Source organism: Scyliorhinus canicula, chromosome 6 (assembly GCF_902713615.1).
Source record: "Scyliorhinus canicula chromosome 6, sScyCan1.1, whole genome shotgun sequence".
In the NCBI taxonomy this organism is placed as follows: Eukaryota; Metazoa; Chordata; class Chondrichthyes; order Carcharhiniformes; family Scyliorhinidae; genus Scyliorhinus; species Scyliorhinus canicula.
The window spans coordinates 84917741-84934145 of record NC_052151.1 but is presented as its reverse complement, the minus strand read 5'-3'; the positions used below and the strand labels follow the sequence as shown (position 1 = coordinate 84934145).

Here is a 16405-nt window from a genome sequence, read left to right as displayed (position 1 = left end):
GAAGTTACTGTGAAAATCCCCTAGTCGCCACATTCCAGTGCCTGTTTGGGTACACAGAGGGAAAATTCAGAATGTCCAATTGACCTAACAAGCACGTCTTTCGGTGCTTGTGGGAGGAAACCAGAGCACCCAGAAGAAACCAACGCAGACACGGGGAGAATGTGCAGACTCCGCACAGACAGTGACCCAAGCCGGGAATCGAACCTGGAACCCTGCCGCTGTGAAACAACAGTGCTAACCACTGTGCTACCATGCCATACCATAGCGGGGCTGTAGGATCCTATCCCTGCAGTCCATATGCTGTAGATCCTTGCTGTTAGGGAAAGGAGTGCCAGGAGTTTGATACATGAATGGTGAAGGAATGGCAATATCGTTCCAATAGGATGGCATTTGATTTGATGGGAATTAACAGAATAATTGGCTTCCATTCGCAACTGTGAATGGTATGACTTTACAAATTCCACTCTTCAGAATCTCAATTCCTTACGTGTTTTTTCCCCAAAACTTCTTACATCAACTGGAAAGCAGCCAAATGCAAGTGCGATGGAAGCTGTAATCTCGCTTCAAGCTGCCAGAGTAAAGTTTTTCTTTAGCAACTTTCACCTTTCTGTTAAAAATGCTCCATGCAAGGGTGGCACGGTGGTGCAGTGGTGAGCACTGCTGCCTCACGGTGCCGAGGACCCAGTTTCGACCCTGGCCTCAGGTCACTGTTCACGTGGAGTTTGCGCATTCTCCCCATGTCTGCCTAGGTCTCACCCCCCACAACCCAAAAGATGTGCAAGGTGAATTGGCCACGCTAAATTGCCCCTTAATTGGAAAAATAAAAAAATGCTCCATGCTGTAAATGGGCGTTAGAATTATAATTTTCCACTCTGACTTTTGTCCATCACTTCCTGCATGCATCTGGACTACTATTGTGGCAAGATTATCTGATAATTGATCCAATTGTGAATGATATGTGGAAACAAAAGAATAAGGTATACAAGAGAAATGATATTAAACTTATATAGAACATGTATTAGACCACACCAGGACAACTGTGCATAATTCTCGTCTCCACATTATAAAAAGACTGATGGTAATGGTACAAAAAAAGATTTACTAGAATTATACCAAAATTATGATATTATACCGATCAGAAAAGTTATATGCATCTGGAAAGGAGAAAATTGAGAGGTGATCTGATGGAGGTCTTCAAAATTATGAACAAGTTTGTTAAGGCAGACATAGCGAAGACGTGAATCTGTGGAATTTGCTACCCCAGAGTGCAGTGGAGTCAGTGAGTAAATTTAAAGAGGAGTTAGGCAGATTTTTAATTAGTAATGGGAGAACGAGCAGTACAGTGACATTAAGGCGAGGATGAGATCAGCCATGACTGAATGGCGGAGCAGACATGCAGGGCCAAATGGCCTAATTTTGCTCCTATAGCTTATGAACCTGTGGGCAAACCATAGCAATGGGCCATAAATAAAAGACAGTCACGAATAAATCCAATTCAGAATATGCTTTTTTACCCAGAAAATAGTAAGAATTTGCTGTCACAGAAAGTAATCAGGGCAGCTATCATAGGAACATTCAAGGAGAAGCTATTAGCATGAGTCAGAAATAAAAAGAAAGATATGTTGATGTATGAAATGAAGAGAGGTAAGAGGCTTTAACACTGGCATGGACTTCTTGGCCTGAATGTCTGGCTTCAGTATTTTGTTAACTTTGTACCTGATAAAATAACAGAACCAGCTTACCTACGGACGCCAGCACGGCAACAGCTATGATGAGGCAACTAAAGAATATGTACAGCACTTTCACAGCCAGACTCAATGACCACGCAGTTTGGCATCTGCAACAGCCAGGCCTCGAAGTCCTCTCTGCTTCATTTGAAAACAAAATTGTGTCTGTAAGTTAAGGTGAAAAACATTTCTATGTATTATTTTATTTAATAAATATTTGTATTTGCTTTTTCAATTTTTTAAAAACATAATTTACATTACTCACATTTAGGAATCCCTCTCACAACCCGAAAACAATTCATCAACTAACTACCCCCTTCTTTTAGCTGCTGATTGAGGCTAATTCCTTAAAGTGAGATATGAACGGATGCTATTTCTTGTGAAACCCCTCCTCATTCCCTCTTAAGCTAAATTTAACCTTCACTCGGCTCAGAAACTCCATTAAGTCTCCCAGCCATAGTGAGGCACAGGGTGGAGCAACTGACCTCCACCCCAATAGAATCCGGCTTCTCGCCATCAGCAAGGCAAAGGCTAAGACATCTGCCCCCGTCCCTGGTTGGAGTTCCGGTAAGTCCAATACCCTGAATATGGCCTCCAGGGTACTGGGTTCTAGGTCCAATGTAACATTGCTGACATGGTGCTAAAGAAGATGCCCCAGAACTTCCTCAGTTTTAGGCACAACCAAAACATGTGCACATGATTGGCCGCCCCCCTCCCGCACCATTCAGAAATGTACTCAAATCTTTCGAACAAGCGACTCATTCTCGATCTCGTCAAATGTGTTCTGTGAGGGACAGCATAGTTGCACACTGGTTAGCATTGCTGCCACACGGCACCGGGGTACCAGATTCAATCCTGGCTCTGGGTCACTGTCCATGTGGAGTTTGCACATTCTCCCCATGTTTGTGTGGGTTTCGTCCCCACAGCCTAAAAGATGTGCAGGGTAGGTGGATTGGCCACACTAAATTGCCCCTTAATTGGGAAAAATGAATTGGGTACTCTAAATTAATTTTTTTAAATGTGTTCTGCGAACAACCTTCAATTGTATTAGTGCCAACCTCGTGCAGGAGGTCAATGCATTCACCCTCCGTAAAATTTCCCACCACAGCTCTTCCTCCAACGTCACCCCCAATTCGTCCTCCTATTTGTCCTTCACCCCATCCAGGGGCTCTGATCCTGCTTCCATAATTTTCCCATAAATAACCAAGGTAACTCCCCTGCTCTTTTCCCAACACTATCAACACCTCAGCAAAGAAAAAGGGGTAACACAGGGAAGGTCTTCTTTACAAAATCCCATACCTGCATACATCTAAAGGCCTCCCTCCTCAGGAGCTCGTAGTTTATTTAAGTTACATAATTGCATTTCTGCAAAATTTTGTTTAAAATAGTAATTTTGTTTGTCTATTGATTAAAACATGAATAACCAATTATATTTTTCTTTTATTGCAATTTGAAGAATCTTTATTTGAAAAGTGACTTTCCAAACATTTGTTTTATTGGGAAGATGCATAGGTTTTTAATGATACAGCTGAAAATGGATCATGTCCAATCCGTTATTGGTATCAAGTATTCTCAAGTCAGAACAAAGGGTCTTGAGTGAAATACATTTGCCTCGTCCCAGCCCACAACTCCTCACCCACAGGTCACGTATAATATAAATGCATAAATTGTACATTCTAGCAGATCTTCCCCAACAAAAAGATTTTCAGGTGGAAATAGGGTAGTAGCACCCCACAAATGATGCCAATGACGTATCATCCCATTCAGATATGGCTGCCACAATATTCTGTTGGATTTATCACTTAGAGGTGCGTAGGGAAGAAGTGTTGGCAATTCTGGACAAGGTGAAAATAGATAAGTCCCCGGGGCCGGATGGGATTTATCCTAGGATTCTCTGGGAAGCCAGGGAAGAGATTGCTGAGCCTTTGGCTTTGATTTTTAGGTCATCATTGGCTACAGGAATAGTGCCAGAGGACTGGAGGATAGCAAATGTGGTCCCTTTGTTCAAGAAGGGGAGTAGAGATAACCCCGGTAACTATAGGCCGGTGAGCCTAACGTCTGTGGTGGGTAAAGTCTTGGAGAGGATTATAAAAGATACGATTTATAATCATCTAGATAGGAATAATATGATTAGGGATAGTCAGCATGGTTTTATGAAGGGTAGGTCATGCCTCACAAACCTTATCGAGTTCTTTGAGAAGGTGACTGAACAGGTAGACGAGGGTAGAGCAGTTGATGTGGTGTATATGGATTTCAGTAAAGCATTTGATAAGGTTCCCCACGGTCGGCTATTGCAGAAAATACGGAGGCTGGGGATTGAGGGTGATTTAGAGATGTGGATCAGAAATTGGCTAGTTGAAAGAAGACAGAGGGTGGTAGTTGATGGGAAATGTTCAGAATGGAGTGCAGTTACGAGTGGCGTACCACAAGGATCTGTTCTGGGGCCGTTGCTGTTTGTCATTTTTATAAATGACCTAGAGGAGGGCGCAGAAGGATGGGTGAGTAAATTTGCAGACGACACTAAAGTCGGTGGAGTTGTAGACAGTGCGGAAGGATGTTGCAGGTTACAGAGGGACATAGATAAGCTGCAGAGCTGGGCTGAGAGGTGGCAAATGGAGTTTAATGTGGAGAAGTGTGAGGTGATTCACTTTGGAAAGAATAACAGGAATGCGGAATATTTGGCTAATGGTAAAATTCTTGGTAGTGTGGATGAGCAGAGGGATCTCGGTGTCCATGTACATAGATCCCTGAAAGTTGCCACCCAGGTTGATAGGGTTGTGAAGAAGGCCTATGGTGTGTTGGCCTTTATTGGTAGAGGGATTGAGTTCCAGGGCCATGAGGTCATGATGCAGCTGTACCAAACTCTGGTACGGCCGCATTTGGAGTATTGCGTACAGTTCTGGTCGCCTCATTATAGGAAGGACGTGGAAGCTTTGGAACGGGTGCAGAGGAGATTTACCAGGATGTTGCCTGGTATGGAGGGAAAATCTTATGAGAAAAGGCTGATGGACTTGAGGTTGTTTTCGTTAGAGAGAAGAAGGTTAAGAGGTGACTTAATAGAGGCATACAAAATGATCAGAGGGTTAGATAGGGTGGACAGCGAGAGCCTTCTCCCGCGGATGGAGGTGGCTAGCACGAGGGGACATAGCCTTAAATTGAGGGGTAATAGATATAGGACAGAGGTCAGAGGTGGGTTTTTTACGCAAAGAGTGGTGAGGCCGTGGAATGCCCTACCTGCAACAGTAGTGAACTCGCCAACATTGAGGGCATTTAAAAATTTATTGGACAAGCATATGGATGATAAGGGCATAGTGTAGGTTAGATGGCCTTTAGTTTTTTTTTTTTTCCATGTCGGTGCAGCATCGAGGGCCGAAGGGCCTGTACTGCGCTGTATCGTTCTATGTTCTATGTTCTATGGCTGGAACATTCAACTGCATCAACCTGTAGACTAAGTAAAGTCGCCATAGCCCCAGATGACCAAGGGGGGGGGGGAGAGAGAGAGAGAGAGAGAGAGAGAGAGAGAGAGAGGAGAGAGAGAGAGAGAGAGAGAGAGAGAGCGAGAGAGAGAGACTTATAGGTCCAATTTGGCTGCCAGGTTCCCCGAAAGTGACCTCAAAATAATGCACTTGTAATGCTTGGGGTCACCCTGAAATCTTGAAAGATGCTATATAAATACCTGCTTTTTATGATAAAAAATGACTATGTTGAAGTTCTTGAAACATAAATAAATAATATTTTTAGAATGGTGCAAAAAAGTACATAGGTAGAGCAAGGAATAGTGTTTTGCTGAGAATTTGAGGAGTTAGGATCCAAATTAATGTGCGGAATCACAAAGAGAGTTATATAGGAGCCAATCAAGCATCCTCGTCGCGCCCAACGTGGGCCTCGATGAGGCCGTTAAATCTCACGAGAGGCTTTTCGCGAGATTCACACTGCTCAGAACACCTTGTGTGCCTAATTATTACCGGATTAGGTCACTAGTCTGTAACCAGGGACAAATAGCTTGAGGGGCATTGCAACACACCAAGCATAGCCAAACACACACACAGGCAAGGGCAAAGTAAGCGGCAATCCACCTAACCTGCACATCCTGGACTGTGGGAGAATACCTGAGCACCCGGAGGAAACCCACACAGACACGGGAGAATGTGCAAAATCTGCACAGACAGACCCAATGCCGGCATCGAACTCGGGTCCCTGGTGCTATGAGGTAGCAGTGCTAACCACTGTGCCACCACATTTCATCACTAGTTCTGATGAACGGTCACAGAACTGAAGTGTTAACAATGTCTCTCTCTCTCCACAGATGCTGTCCAACCTGCTGATTTTTTCCAGCATTTTCTATTTTTATTTCAGAGTCCCAGCACAGCATTTTGTTTTGAGATGAGTTTGCAGAATGCTTTTGGGGTAGTTTTCTGGAACAATATGTTGTGGAAACAACATATTGCATGAGGCAGGTTTAATCAGTAACTTCATAATAAACGTTCATCATACAGGTGAATTCAATATTAGGTTAAAGAGACATACTCTTTAGGGGCAGCAGGGTAGCATGGTGGTTAGCATAAATGCTTCACAGCTCCAGGGTCCAAGGTTCGATTCCCGGCTGGGTCACTGTCTGTGTGGAGTCTGCACGTCCTCCCCCTGTGTGCGTGGGTTTCCTCCGGGTGCTCCGGTTTCCTCCCACAGTCCAAAGATGTGCGGATTAGGTGGATTGGCCATGCTAAATTGCCCGTAGTGTCCTAATAAAAGTAAGGTTAAGGGGGGGTTGTTGGGTTACGGGTATAGGGTGGATACGTGGGCTTGAGTAGGGTGATCATGGCTCGGCACAACATTGAGGGCCGAAGGGCCTGTTCTGTGCTGTACTGTTCTATGTTCTATGTTCTATGTTCTATACTCCAATCTCAAACATGAATCTTAAACCTAAATAAAGCCAATTACATAGGTATTAGGGGCGAGCTGGTTAAGGTTGATTAGGGAAATAGGCTAACAGGTATGGGCTGAAAATGAACAGTGCGACACATTTAAAGAAATAATTCAAAACATTAACAAAACTACATTCCAATAAAAATTAAAACTCAGTGGTAAGTTCCATCCATTGCTTATGGGAGAAGTTAAAGACAGTAATAGACTAAAAAAAAGCTTAGATGTTGCAAAGAACAGTAACAAGCCTGAGGTCTGGGTGTGTTTAGAAACCATCAAAGAACAACCAAAATGTTGATAAAACTGGAAGAAACAGAATATGAAAGCAAACTAGCTAAAATAAGAGAATAGCTAAAATAAACTTGATCCCGTAAAGGCAAACAGACAGGAGGAATTATCATGGGGAATGAAGAAATGGCAGATACATCAAACAAATATTTTGTGTCTGTCTTCACAGTAGGAGACACAAATTGAGCACCAGAGTGTAAGCAAGGAAGTGGTGAAAGTGACGAATTGAAGGTAATTGGTGTCAGCGTATAAAATATATTGGAGAAACCCGGAGAAATTCAGGCAGCACAGTAGAACAGTGGGTAGCACTGCAGCCTCATGGTGCCGAGGAACCGAGTTCGACCCCAGCCCCGGGTCACTGTCGATGTGCAGTTTGTACATTCTCCTTGTGTCTGCATGGGTCTGATCCCCACAACCCAAAGATGTGCAAAGTAGGTGGATTGGCCATGCTAAATTGACCCTTAATTTAAGAAAAAGAAGAAAAGCTAAGGAACTAAAAGCCAAAGAATTCCCAGGAATTGATTACCTACTTCCCAAGTCCTAAAAGAGGTTGCTGCAGGGTTGTACTGATTGCAATTTTCCAAAATTCCCTCGGTTCTATAATAGTCTCAGTGAATTGGAAGTCTACAAATGTAACATCCACCATTCAAGAGGGGAGGGAGAGAGTTAACTACAGACTGATAACCACACTTCATACATTGGGAACATGCTGCAGTCTATTATTAATGAAGTCTTAACAATGCACTTAGAAAATCATATTTTGATCAGACAAAGTCAATATGGTTTCAAAAAAGCGAAACCGTGTGACAAATTTAGAGCTTACCATAACAAGCAGGGTAGATAACGGGAAACCAAATGGATTTCCAAAATAATTCAATAAGATGCTACAGAATAGGTTAATAGGCAAGATAAGGGTACTTGGACTTGGAGGTAACAATTAGCATAGATGGAGAATTGGTTAACGGATTAGAAGCAGAGAGTAGTGATAAACTAGGCATTTTCAAGTTGGGAGACTTAACTAGTACATTGCCGCAAGGATCAGGGCTGACTCAGCTATTCACAATCTTTATGAATGAAATGAATGCTGTAGACGAGAGTAATGTATATAGATTTTTTGCTGATACAAAGTTCGGTAGGAATATAAACTATGAAGAGGACACAAGAAGGTCGCAAAGAGATTGAGGCGTGAATATTTGCTCCTGAGCCAAGAGCACAGGGTCAGGAAAATTCCCAGCTCTGCAAACCCGGCTCAGGAGAAAATGGGCTGGACAATTGGATTTTCGTTCCTTGGTAGGGATGGGGAGGAAGGTGTTAACTGGAGTTAAGCCTGCCACCCCCAGAAATGTTTCAGAGGCAGCCACAGGGGTTGCCAGGGCAGAGACGGATGGTGCCTAAGGCCTGCCTCAGTGATCTTCGATTTTGTCCGAGCTGTTAGAAAACAATAAAACCAAGAAGAGCCCTCAGACCTTTTTTAAATTTCATTTATGGGACGTGGGCATCGCTAGCTGGGCCAACATTTATTAACCATCTCTAACTGCCCTCTATTTCAGAAGACATTTGAGGGTCAACATTGCTGTGGATCTGGAGCCAGATTTCCTTCCAAAAAGGACAATAGTGACCCACATGGGATTTTACGACAATCAACAAGGCCATCATTAGACTTTTTTAATTCCAGTTTTAAAAAAAATTTAGTTCAAATTTTACTATCTGCTGTGGTGTAATTCAAACCCGGGTCCCCAGCTCTTGCTCGGAGTCTCTGAATTACTAGTCGATTGACAATACCTCTACTCCACCAAGCCTCCTCATGCCTCATACCCCTTCACACCCACATACACCCATGGCTACTCATGCCACCATGTATAAGTTAAGTGAGAGGACAATAATTTGGCGGATGGAGTATTATGTCGGAAAATGTAAACTTGTCAGGGTGATTGAATATTTTTAAGGCTGCATTAGATTGATTCATGATTGACAAGGGAGTCAAAGGGTATAAGAGTCAGGAAGGAAATTAAAATAGAGGCCATGTTCAGATCAGCATGATCTTATTGAATGACGGGGCAGGTTTGATGGGTGAATCGTCAATGCCTAACGTGAATTTGTATGTTCATACTACAATTGCAGTGTCTTTTACATCACTGCGCAGGGCTTTAACACTGGCTTCAGGACCTTAAATATCAAGACAAGGTGAGGATTTCGAGCCTACAATTGCAGGCCCAATCACAGGCTGGCAGCTCCTGAGCCCAGGCAGCCACACTGGAAGAGGTAGGCACTGCTGAGGCAGGTCATTGATTGCAAGAACAATTTAACCTGGAGGCACCCTCACCAGATTGCAGAGAAAGGCTGTAGTGAAGACTCCAGAAGCCAGTTGAGACATTGGGATGAAGGGGGGCTGGATCTGTTGAATGATGCGATTTGTAATTAAATGCACCATGATAGGGGTTACAAAGGTTCATCAGCAAATGGATTTTTGAGGTTACAATAACCACAGAAATGGAGACTACACCTGCTCCATGGGTATCTCACTCTTACCTAGAGGTCCTGCTATGACATCTGAAGAGATACATGAGGTGAGTTCTCCCACTGATGAGAAGGAGAGGAAAACCTCTCCAACAAAACAAACATTGATGGAGATGGCCCAGGAAGTCAGCAGCAGAAGTACAATATCTAAAAATTGAAGACCATGCACCGAGAGAATCCATAATGTCAAGAGAGCATGACAGGTGTGTGGCATGACAGCATCAGGCACCAAGTCTACATTCTGACTTGCCCAGTATTCTCCTGCATAGCAGTCTTCTTGTAGATCCACTCATTTCTCTCACATCCCCATCTGAACACAAAACATTGTTCCCCACCCTCCTCAGTCTATAGGCCTTTTGCACCCATTCCTCACAGTCACATTCCAAATAGAGTCCTTCCCTTCTTCCCACACAAGTCATTACCATCACTCGAACCTCTTGATTTTCTCTTCTTGTATAAGAGAGCACCTAATTTGGTGAGAGACATGGGTACAAAGGGTGTTAGGGAATCGGGGTGGGGGCAAAGTTGCTCTCCAAGGGCGGACATCTTGTGATCTCGTAGCAATGTATGCACACCAGCTCTTGTTCCAGAAGGCTGTAGATGTTAACAGTGACAGCCTGAGGTCCCGGAGGCCCGGATGCTCAGACATTTTGAGAGCACTGACCCCTCTACTTGTGTAACTGATCCTCTACCTGTGTTTGGAGTGTACCTACTTACAGCTGGATTGTAGAGGCCAGTCCAACTGCCCGAGGAAAAAAAGCAGTTCAGACCAGTATTCTTATTTCCCCATTTTACTGTTAATTCCTTCAGGATGCATATGGCTGAGGAGAAGGCAACTGCTGATGCTGTTGGTAGTGATTGTGCTTCTCCTCTTGTCCCTCATCTGTAATAATATCGGCATGGGCGGCACAGTGGCCCAGTGGTTAGCACAGCTGCCTCACGGTGCCGAGGACCCGGGTTCCATCCCTGCCCCAGGTCACTGTCTGTGTGCAGGTTACATATTCTTCCCGTGTCTGTGTGGGACTCAGCCCCGACAACCCAAAGATGTGCAGGGTAGGTGGATTGGTCACTCTAAATTGCCCCTTCATTGGTAAAAAAATAATTATCTGCATGAAAGACCTGGGGGCCGCGACTGAATGGCGAGTGTTCTACGTGGATGAAAGCGGTGCCAGCCCCGGAGCAATTCAGGTCCCGTTAATGGGCTGGCGCCGGCACCACGTAGAACTCACACAATTCCAATGCATGCTGACCCTCATCCCAGCCAAGATGATGGCACGAGATGATGGCGCAGGAGCATCCTGTTGCTCGGGCCTTAGGGTAACTATGGGGTGGCCTGGGGAGGGGGGGGGGGGGGGGGGGGGGGAAACACCCATATGACCCATGGCGCTAAGTTCACAGTGGGTAGTCAGCAGCATGTGGAGCCATATGGCTGCCTTGCAGGCTGCGGCCATGGAGATCCGTGCCCTGACCCGAAGCTCCACCTCCTCACCCCATGCTACACCCTCCCTGACCCTGGCAGATGCCAGTCAGCCAGCGCACACCTATAGCAATGTTGGATACTGTTTGTACCCCCTCCTGCACCCTCAGCAACCATGGCGCCTGAGTCCCGATTTTAAGTACAAATGAACCTCTGTGTCAGTAATTCCTCCTGCAGGAGGCGCGGCATTGCGGATGGCCCAGACAATGCCTGGTCCGGCCCGTTAATGATATGCCAACGACCTTCACTGTATAATTTGCATGCCCACGTCTGCGGCATTTACGCATGGCATTCCGTTTGGCATCCGCTGCCAACCTCGATTTTCGGCTGACGTTGAATTCTCCGCCCAATCGTGTTTCCCGATTCTGGCATCGCCGAATCCCGCTCCTGGTGCTTAGATTCTGGGCCTTGAGTTTAATTTCCACCTACACTGATTAGGGGAAGCTAATTCTATCTTACCCTGTCATTGATTGAACTAGAACTATCTCAGAAGGGTGGGAAATGTTAACTTTGCTTTTAAAAGGCAGTACACAAGGTTTTCCCATTTTATTTTCCCGCCAAGATTGGGAGATTAATTTGTAAAGAAAGTACTCTGCTTAAAGCTTCATTGTGCTAGGGGGACAGTGCTACAAATAATTTTTGTCAAAACACACAGGCAGATTAGAAAGAACAGTTGTTTTCAATCATGTTAAAATGAACCCAGGCATTAAAGTATTCCTGAGTATAGTAATTAGTTTTCTGCAAAAAACTGCTTTACTTTGAAGAGCTAATGTTAACTTGCAGAATACCACAATCTTGCAATGAATGTCAATTTTTGTTTTTAATGCATCTTAAAAGCTCTCTGTGAGGCGGTGTTCTCTGGAAAATAGATTTTGCAGTTTGGCAAGAACTATTATGACTTTCACCCATTAAGGTGCTGGTGTTTTATAGACACTGCTTATCTCAGCCAGTCTACTGTTGTTGTTGGAACTAGGAATGGCCGACTGTAAATTATGTCTTCTATGGTCTCATGAGCCATTGAAAACGGTTCTACAAACACCAGCTTCCATCATAATTTCATCAAAATAAGGCCTCAGTCTGAGTTAACTATTTCACAGCCAAAAGTGCCAGACCTTGCTTTCAATGTGAACTGACACACAGGGCTGGATTTTGCTGCAGACTCCAGGTCCAAACGGGGATCCCGAGCCCACACTTGCTAGCAGCAAGACCAGCTGTGCAATCGGCTGGGAGTTGGCCTCTTAATTGGCTGCCTCTGCTCTCGCTGTCATATTAATGTCAGAGGATGGGCTTCCAATAAGTTCTAGCACCTCTGTAGCCCCACAGGGAAAGGTTTTTTAAAAATAACTATTGGGCCAGCATTTATGCCCATCTCTAATTTCCCTTGAACTGAATTGCTTGAGACAACTGCATTTCTGTTAATCTAGAGTCACAGATAGGCTAGGCCTGACCAGATAAGGATGGCAGATTTTCTTCCATAAAGGGAAGGCAATTTCATGGTGATCTTTAGGCTTTAATTCCAGATATTTATCAAATTCAAATTTCACCATCTGCCATGATGGAATTCGAGCATGGGGCCCCAAATAGTTGCCCTGGGTTGCTAGATTACTGGTTCAGTGACAATACACTATACTACTGCCTCTTGCTGCTGCAATGGTAGGACATGGACCGGGAGGTCATCTCAAGATGGCGGCAGCTGCCCTGACCAACAATGAAGGGCTGTAAAGAAGATGACCAAAGGCACTAAGGCCATCGGGATGGGGTGGAAGCCCCTCCACAGGACTGGATGCTGCCCTGATTGCAGTCTTTCATCACTGTGATCCCATCAATGGCATATGGAGCCTCTGACTCCAAAGCCCCTGAGACAGTCACAGAAGGCAATCTCGAATGAGCTGGCAGCCTTGACGCACAGCTGGGGTCAGTGGGAAAGTTCAGGCATTCTCACAAAATTAACCTGAATTGACTGTCCAGCCCCATGGTGCGGGCAGCTGATCCTACTTCCAGCATGACACTGGGAAACTGGGAGGCGGCGTAGTGTTATTGTCATTGGACTAATAATCCAGAGACCCAGGATAATGATCTGGGGACCTGAGTTCGAATCCCACCATGGCAGGTGGTGGAATTTAAACTCAATAAAATATCTGGAATTAAAAGTCGAATGATGACCATGAAACCATTGTCGATTGGTGCAAAAACCGATCTGGTTCACTAATGCCCTTTAGGGAAGGAAATCTGCCGTCCTTATCTGGTCTCGGATTGTTGTTTTCGGGATCCTTAAGGGGAGGGGGAGCAGCCCCAAGTCGTGGTGCACATAGGCACCAACGGCATAGGTAGGAAAAGGGATAGGGATGTAAGGCAGGAATTCAGGGAGCTAGGGTGGAATCTTAGAGCTAGAACAAACAGAGTTATTATCTCTGGGTTATTACCTGTGCCACGTGCTAGCGAGACGAGGAATAGGGAGAGAATGCAGTTGAACACGTGGCTGCAGGGATGGTGCAGGAGGGAGGGTTTCAGATACCTGAATAATTGGCGCTCATTCTGGGGTAAGTGGGACCTCGACAAACGGGATGGTCTACACCTGGACCAGAGGGGTACCAATATACTGGGGGGGAAACTTGCTAATGCTCTTCGGGAGGGTTTAAACTAATTCAGTAGGGGGTTGGGAACCTGAATTGTAGCTCCAGTATACAGGAGGTTGAGTGTAGTGAGGTCATGAGTAAAGTTTCAAGGTTGCAGGAGTGTACCGGCAGGCAGGACGGTGGTTTAAAGTGTGTCTACTTCAATGCCAGGAGCATCCGGAATAAGGTGGGTGAACTTGCAGCATGGGTTGGTACCTGGGACTTCGATGTTGTGGACATTTTGGAGACATGATAGAGCAGGGACAGGAATGGTTGCTGCAGGTTCCGGGGTTTAGATATCTCAGTAAACTCAGGGAAGGTGGTAAAAGAGGGGGAGGGGTGGCATTGTTAGTCAAGGACAGTATTACAGTGGCAGAAAGGACGTTTGATGAGGACTCGTCTACTGAGGTAGTATGGGCTGAGGTTAGAAACAGGAAAGGAGAGGTCACCCTGTTGGGAGTTTTCTATAGGCCTCCGAAAAGTTCCAGAGATGTAGAGGAAAGGATTGCAAAGATGATTCTGGATAGGAGCAAAAGTAACAGGGTAGTTGTTATGGGGAACTTTAACTTTCCAAATGTTGACTGGAAACGCTGTAGCTTGAGTACTTTAGATGGGTCCGTTTTTGTCCAAATGTGCAGGAGGGTTTCCTGATCAGTATCAATGGGAACAAAGTAGAAAGTGTTGAGAGTTTCAAGTTTTTAGGTGTACAGATCACCAACAGTCTGTCTTGGTCCCCTCATGCCGACACTATGGTTAAGAAAGACCACCAACGACTCTACTTTCTCAGAAGACTGAGGAAATTTGGCATGTCAGTTACGACCCTCACCAACTCATACAGATGCACCATGGAAAGCATTCTTTCTGGTTGTATCGCAGCTTGGTATGGAGACTGCTCTACCAAAGACCGCAGGAAACTACAAAAGGTTGTGAATGTAGGCCAGTCCATCACGTAAACCAGCCTCCCATCCATTGACGGCTATCTATAATTCCCGCTGCCTCAGAAAGGCAGCCGGCATAATTAAGGACCCCACGCACCCCAAACATATTCTCTTCCACCTCCTTCCATCAGGTAAAAGATACCAAAGTTTGAGGTCAGGTACCAACCGAATCAAGAACAGCTTCTTCCCTACTGCCATCGGACTAACTATAAACTAGTGAGCCTTACTTCTGTTGTGGGCAAAGACTTGGAAAGGTTTATAAGAGGTAGGATTTATAATCATCTAGAAAGGAATAATTTGATTAGGGATAGTCAACACGGTTTTGTGAAGGGTAGGTCGTGCTTCACAAACCTTACTGAGCTCTTTGAGAAGATAACCAAACAGGTGGACAAGGGTAAAGCAGTTGATGTGGTGTATAAGGATTTCAGTAAAGCATTTGATAAGGTTCCCCATGGTAGGCTATTGCAGAAAGTCCAGAGGCATGTGATTCAGGGTGATTTAGCAGTTTGGATCAGAAATTGGCTCGCTGTAAGAAGACAAAGGGTGGTGGTTGATGGGAAATGTTGAGCCTGGAGTTCAGTTACTAATGGTGTACCACAAGGATCTGTTTTGGGGCCACTGCTGTTTGTCATTTTTATAAATGACCTGGAGGAGGGCGTAGAAGGATGGGTGAGTAAATTTGCAGATGACACTAAAGTTGGTGGAGATGTGGACAGTGCGGAAGGACGTTGCAGGTTACAGATGGACATAGATAAGCTGCAGAGCAGGGCTGAGAGGTGGGAAATGGAGTTTAATTCAGAAAAGTGTGAGGTGATTCACTTTGGAATGAGTAGCAGGAATACAGAGTACTGGGCTAATGGCAAGATTCTTGGTAGTGAGGATGAGCAGAGAGATTTTGGTGTCCTTATCCATAGATCCCTGAAAGTTGCCACCCAGGTTGAGAGGGTTTTTAAGAAGGCGTACGGTGTGTTAGCTATTATTGGTAGAGGGATTGCGTTTCGGAGCCATGAGGTCATGTTGCAGCTGTATAAAACTCTGGTGCGGCCGCATTTGGAGTATTGTGTGCAGTTCTGGTCGCCACATTATAGGAAGGATGTGGAAGCATTGGAAAGGGTGCAGAGGAGATTTACCAGGATGTTGCCTGGTATGGAGGGAAGATCTTAAGAGGAAAGGCTGAGGGACTTAAGGCTGTTTTCATTGGAGAGACGAAGGTGAAGAGGTGACTTAATTGAGGCATACAAGATGATCAGAGCATTAGGTAGGTCGGATGGTGATGGCTAGCACGAGGGGACATAGCTTTAAATTGAGGGGAGATAGATATAGGACAGATGTCAGAGGTAGGTTCTTTACTCAGAGAGTAGTAAGGGCGTGGAATGCTCTGCCTGCAACAGTGGTGAACTCGCCAACACTAAACGCATTCAAATGGTCATTGGATAGGCATATGGATGACAAGGGAATAGTGTAGATGCACTTTAGAGTGGTTTCACAGGTCGGCGCAACATCGAGGGCCGAAGGGCCTGTACTGCGCTGTGATGTTCTATCTTCTATGGTCTACAGTCTGGCCTACATGTGACTCCAGTCCAGTCAACCCTGCAAAATCCTCCTTACTAACATCTGGGGGCTTGTGCCAAAATTGGGAGAGCTGACCCACAGACCGGTCAAGCAACTGCCTGACATAGTCATACTCATAGAATCATACCTTATAGATAATGACCCAGACACACGATTAACATTCCTGGGTACATCCTGTCTCACTGGCAAGACACACCCAGCAGAGGTGGCGGCACAGTGGCACACAGTCGGGAGGGAGTTGCCCTGGGAGTTCCCAACATCCACTCTGGACCCCTGAGGTCTCCTCTTTTCAGGTTAAACATGAGCAAGGAAACCTCCTACTGATTACCACGTACCGGCCACCATCAGCTG

At 45.2% G+C, this 16405-nt stretch overlaps 1 protein-coding gene across 4 annotated transcripts in view; it reads right to left on the bottom strand.

Annotated features, from left to right (window-relative positions):
• The window catches only part of scara3 (scavenger receptor class A, member 3), a 60977-nt gene that overhangs the window by 17767 nt on the left and 26805 nt on the right, over positions 1-16405 (bottom strand). For 2 of the 4 annotated variants that reach the window (XM_038799598.1, XM_038799597.1), the window contains exon 4: positions 1743-1892. In XM_038799598.1, the coding sequence (XP_038655526.1) occupies positions 1743-1892 (150 nt within the window). The remainder of the gene's footprint in view (positions 1-1742; positions 1893-16405) is intronic. The other 2 variants (XM_038799600.1, XM_038799601.1) reach the window with 2 other exon arrangements.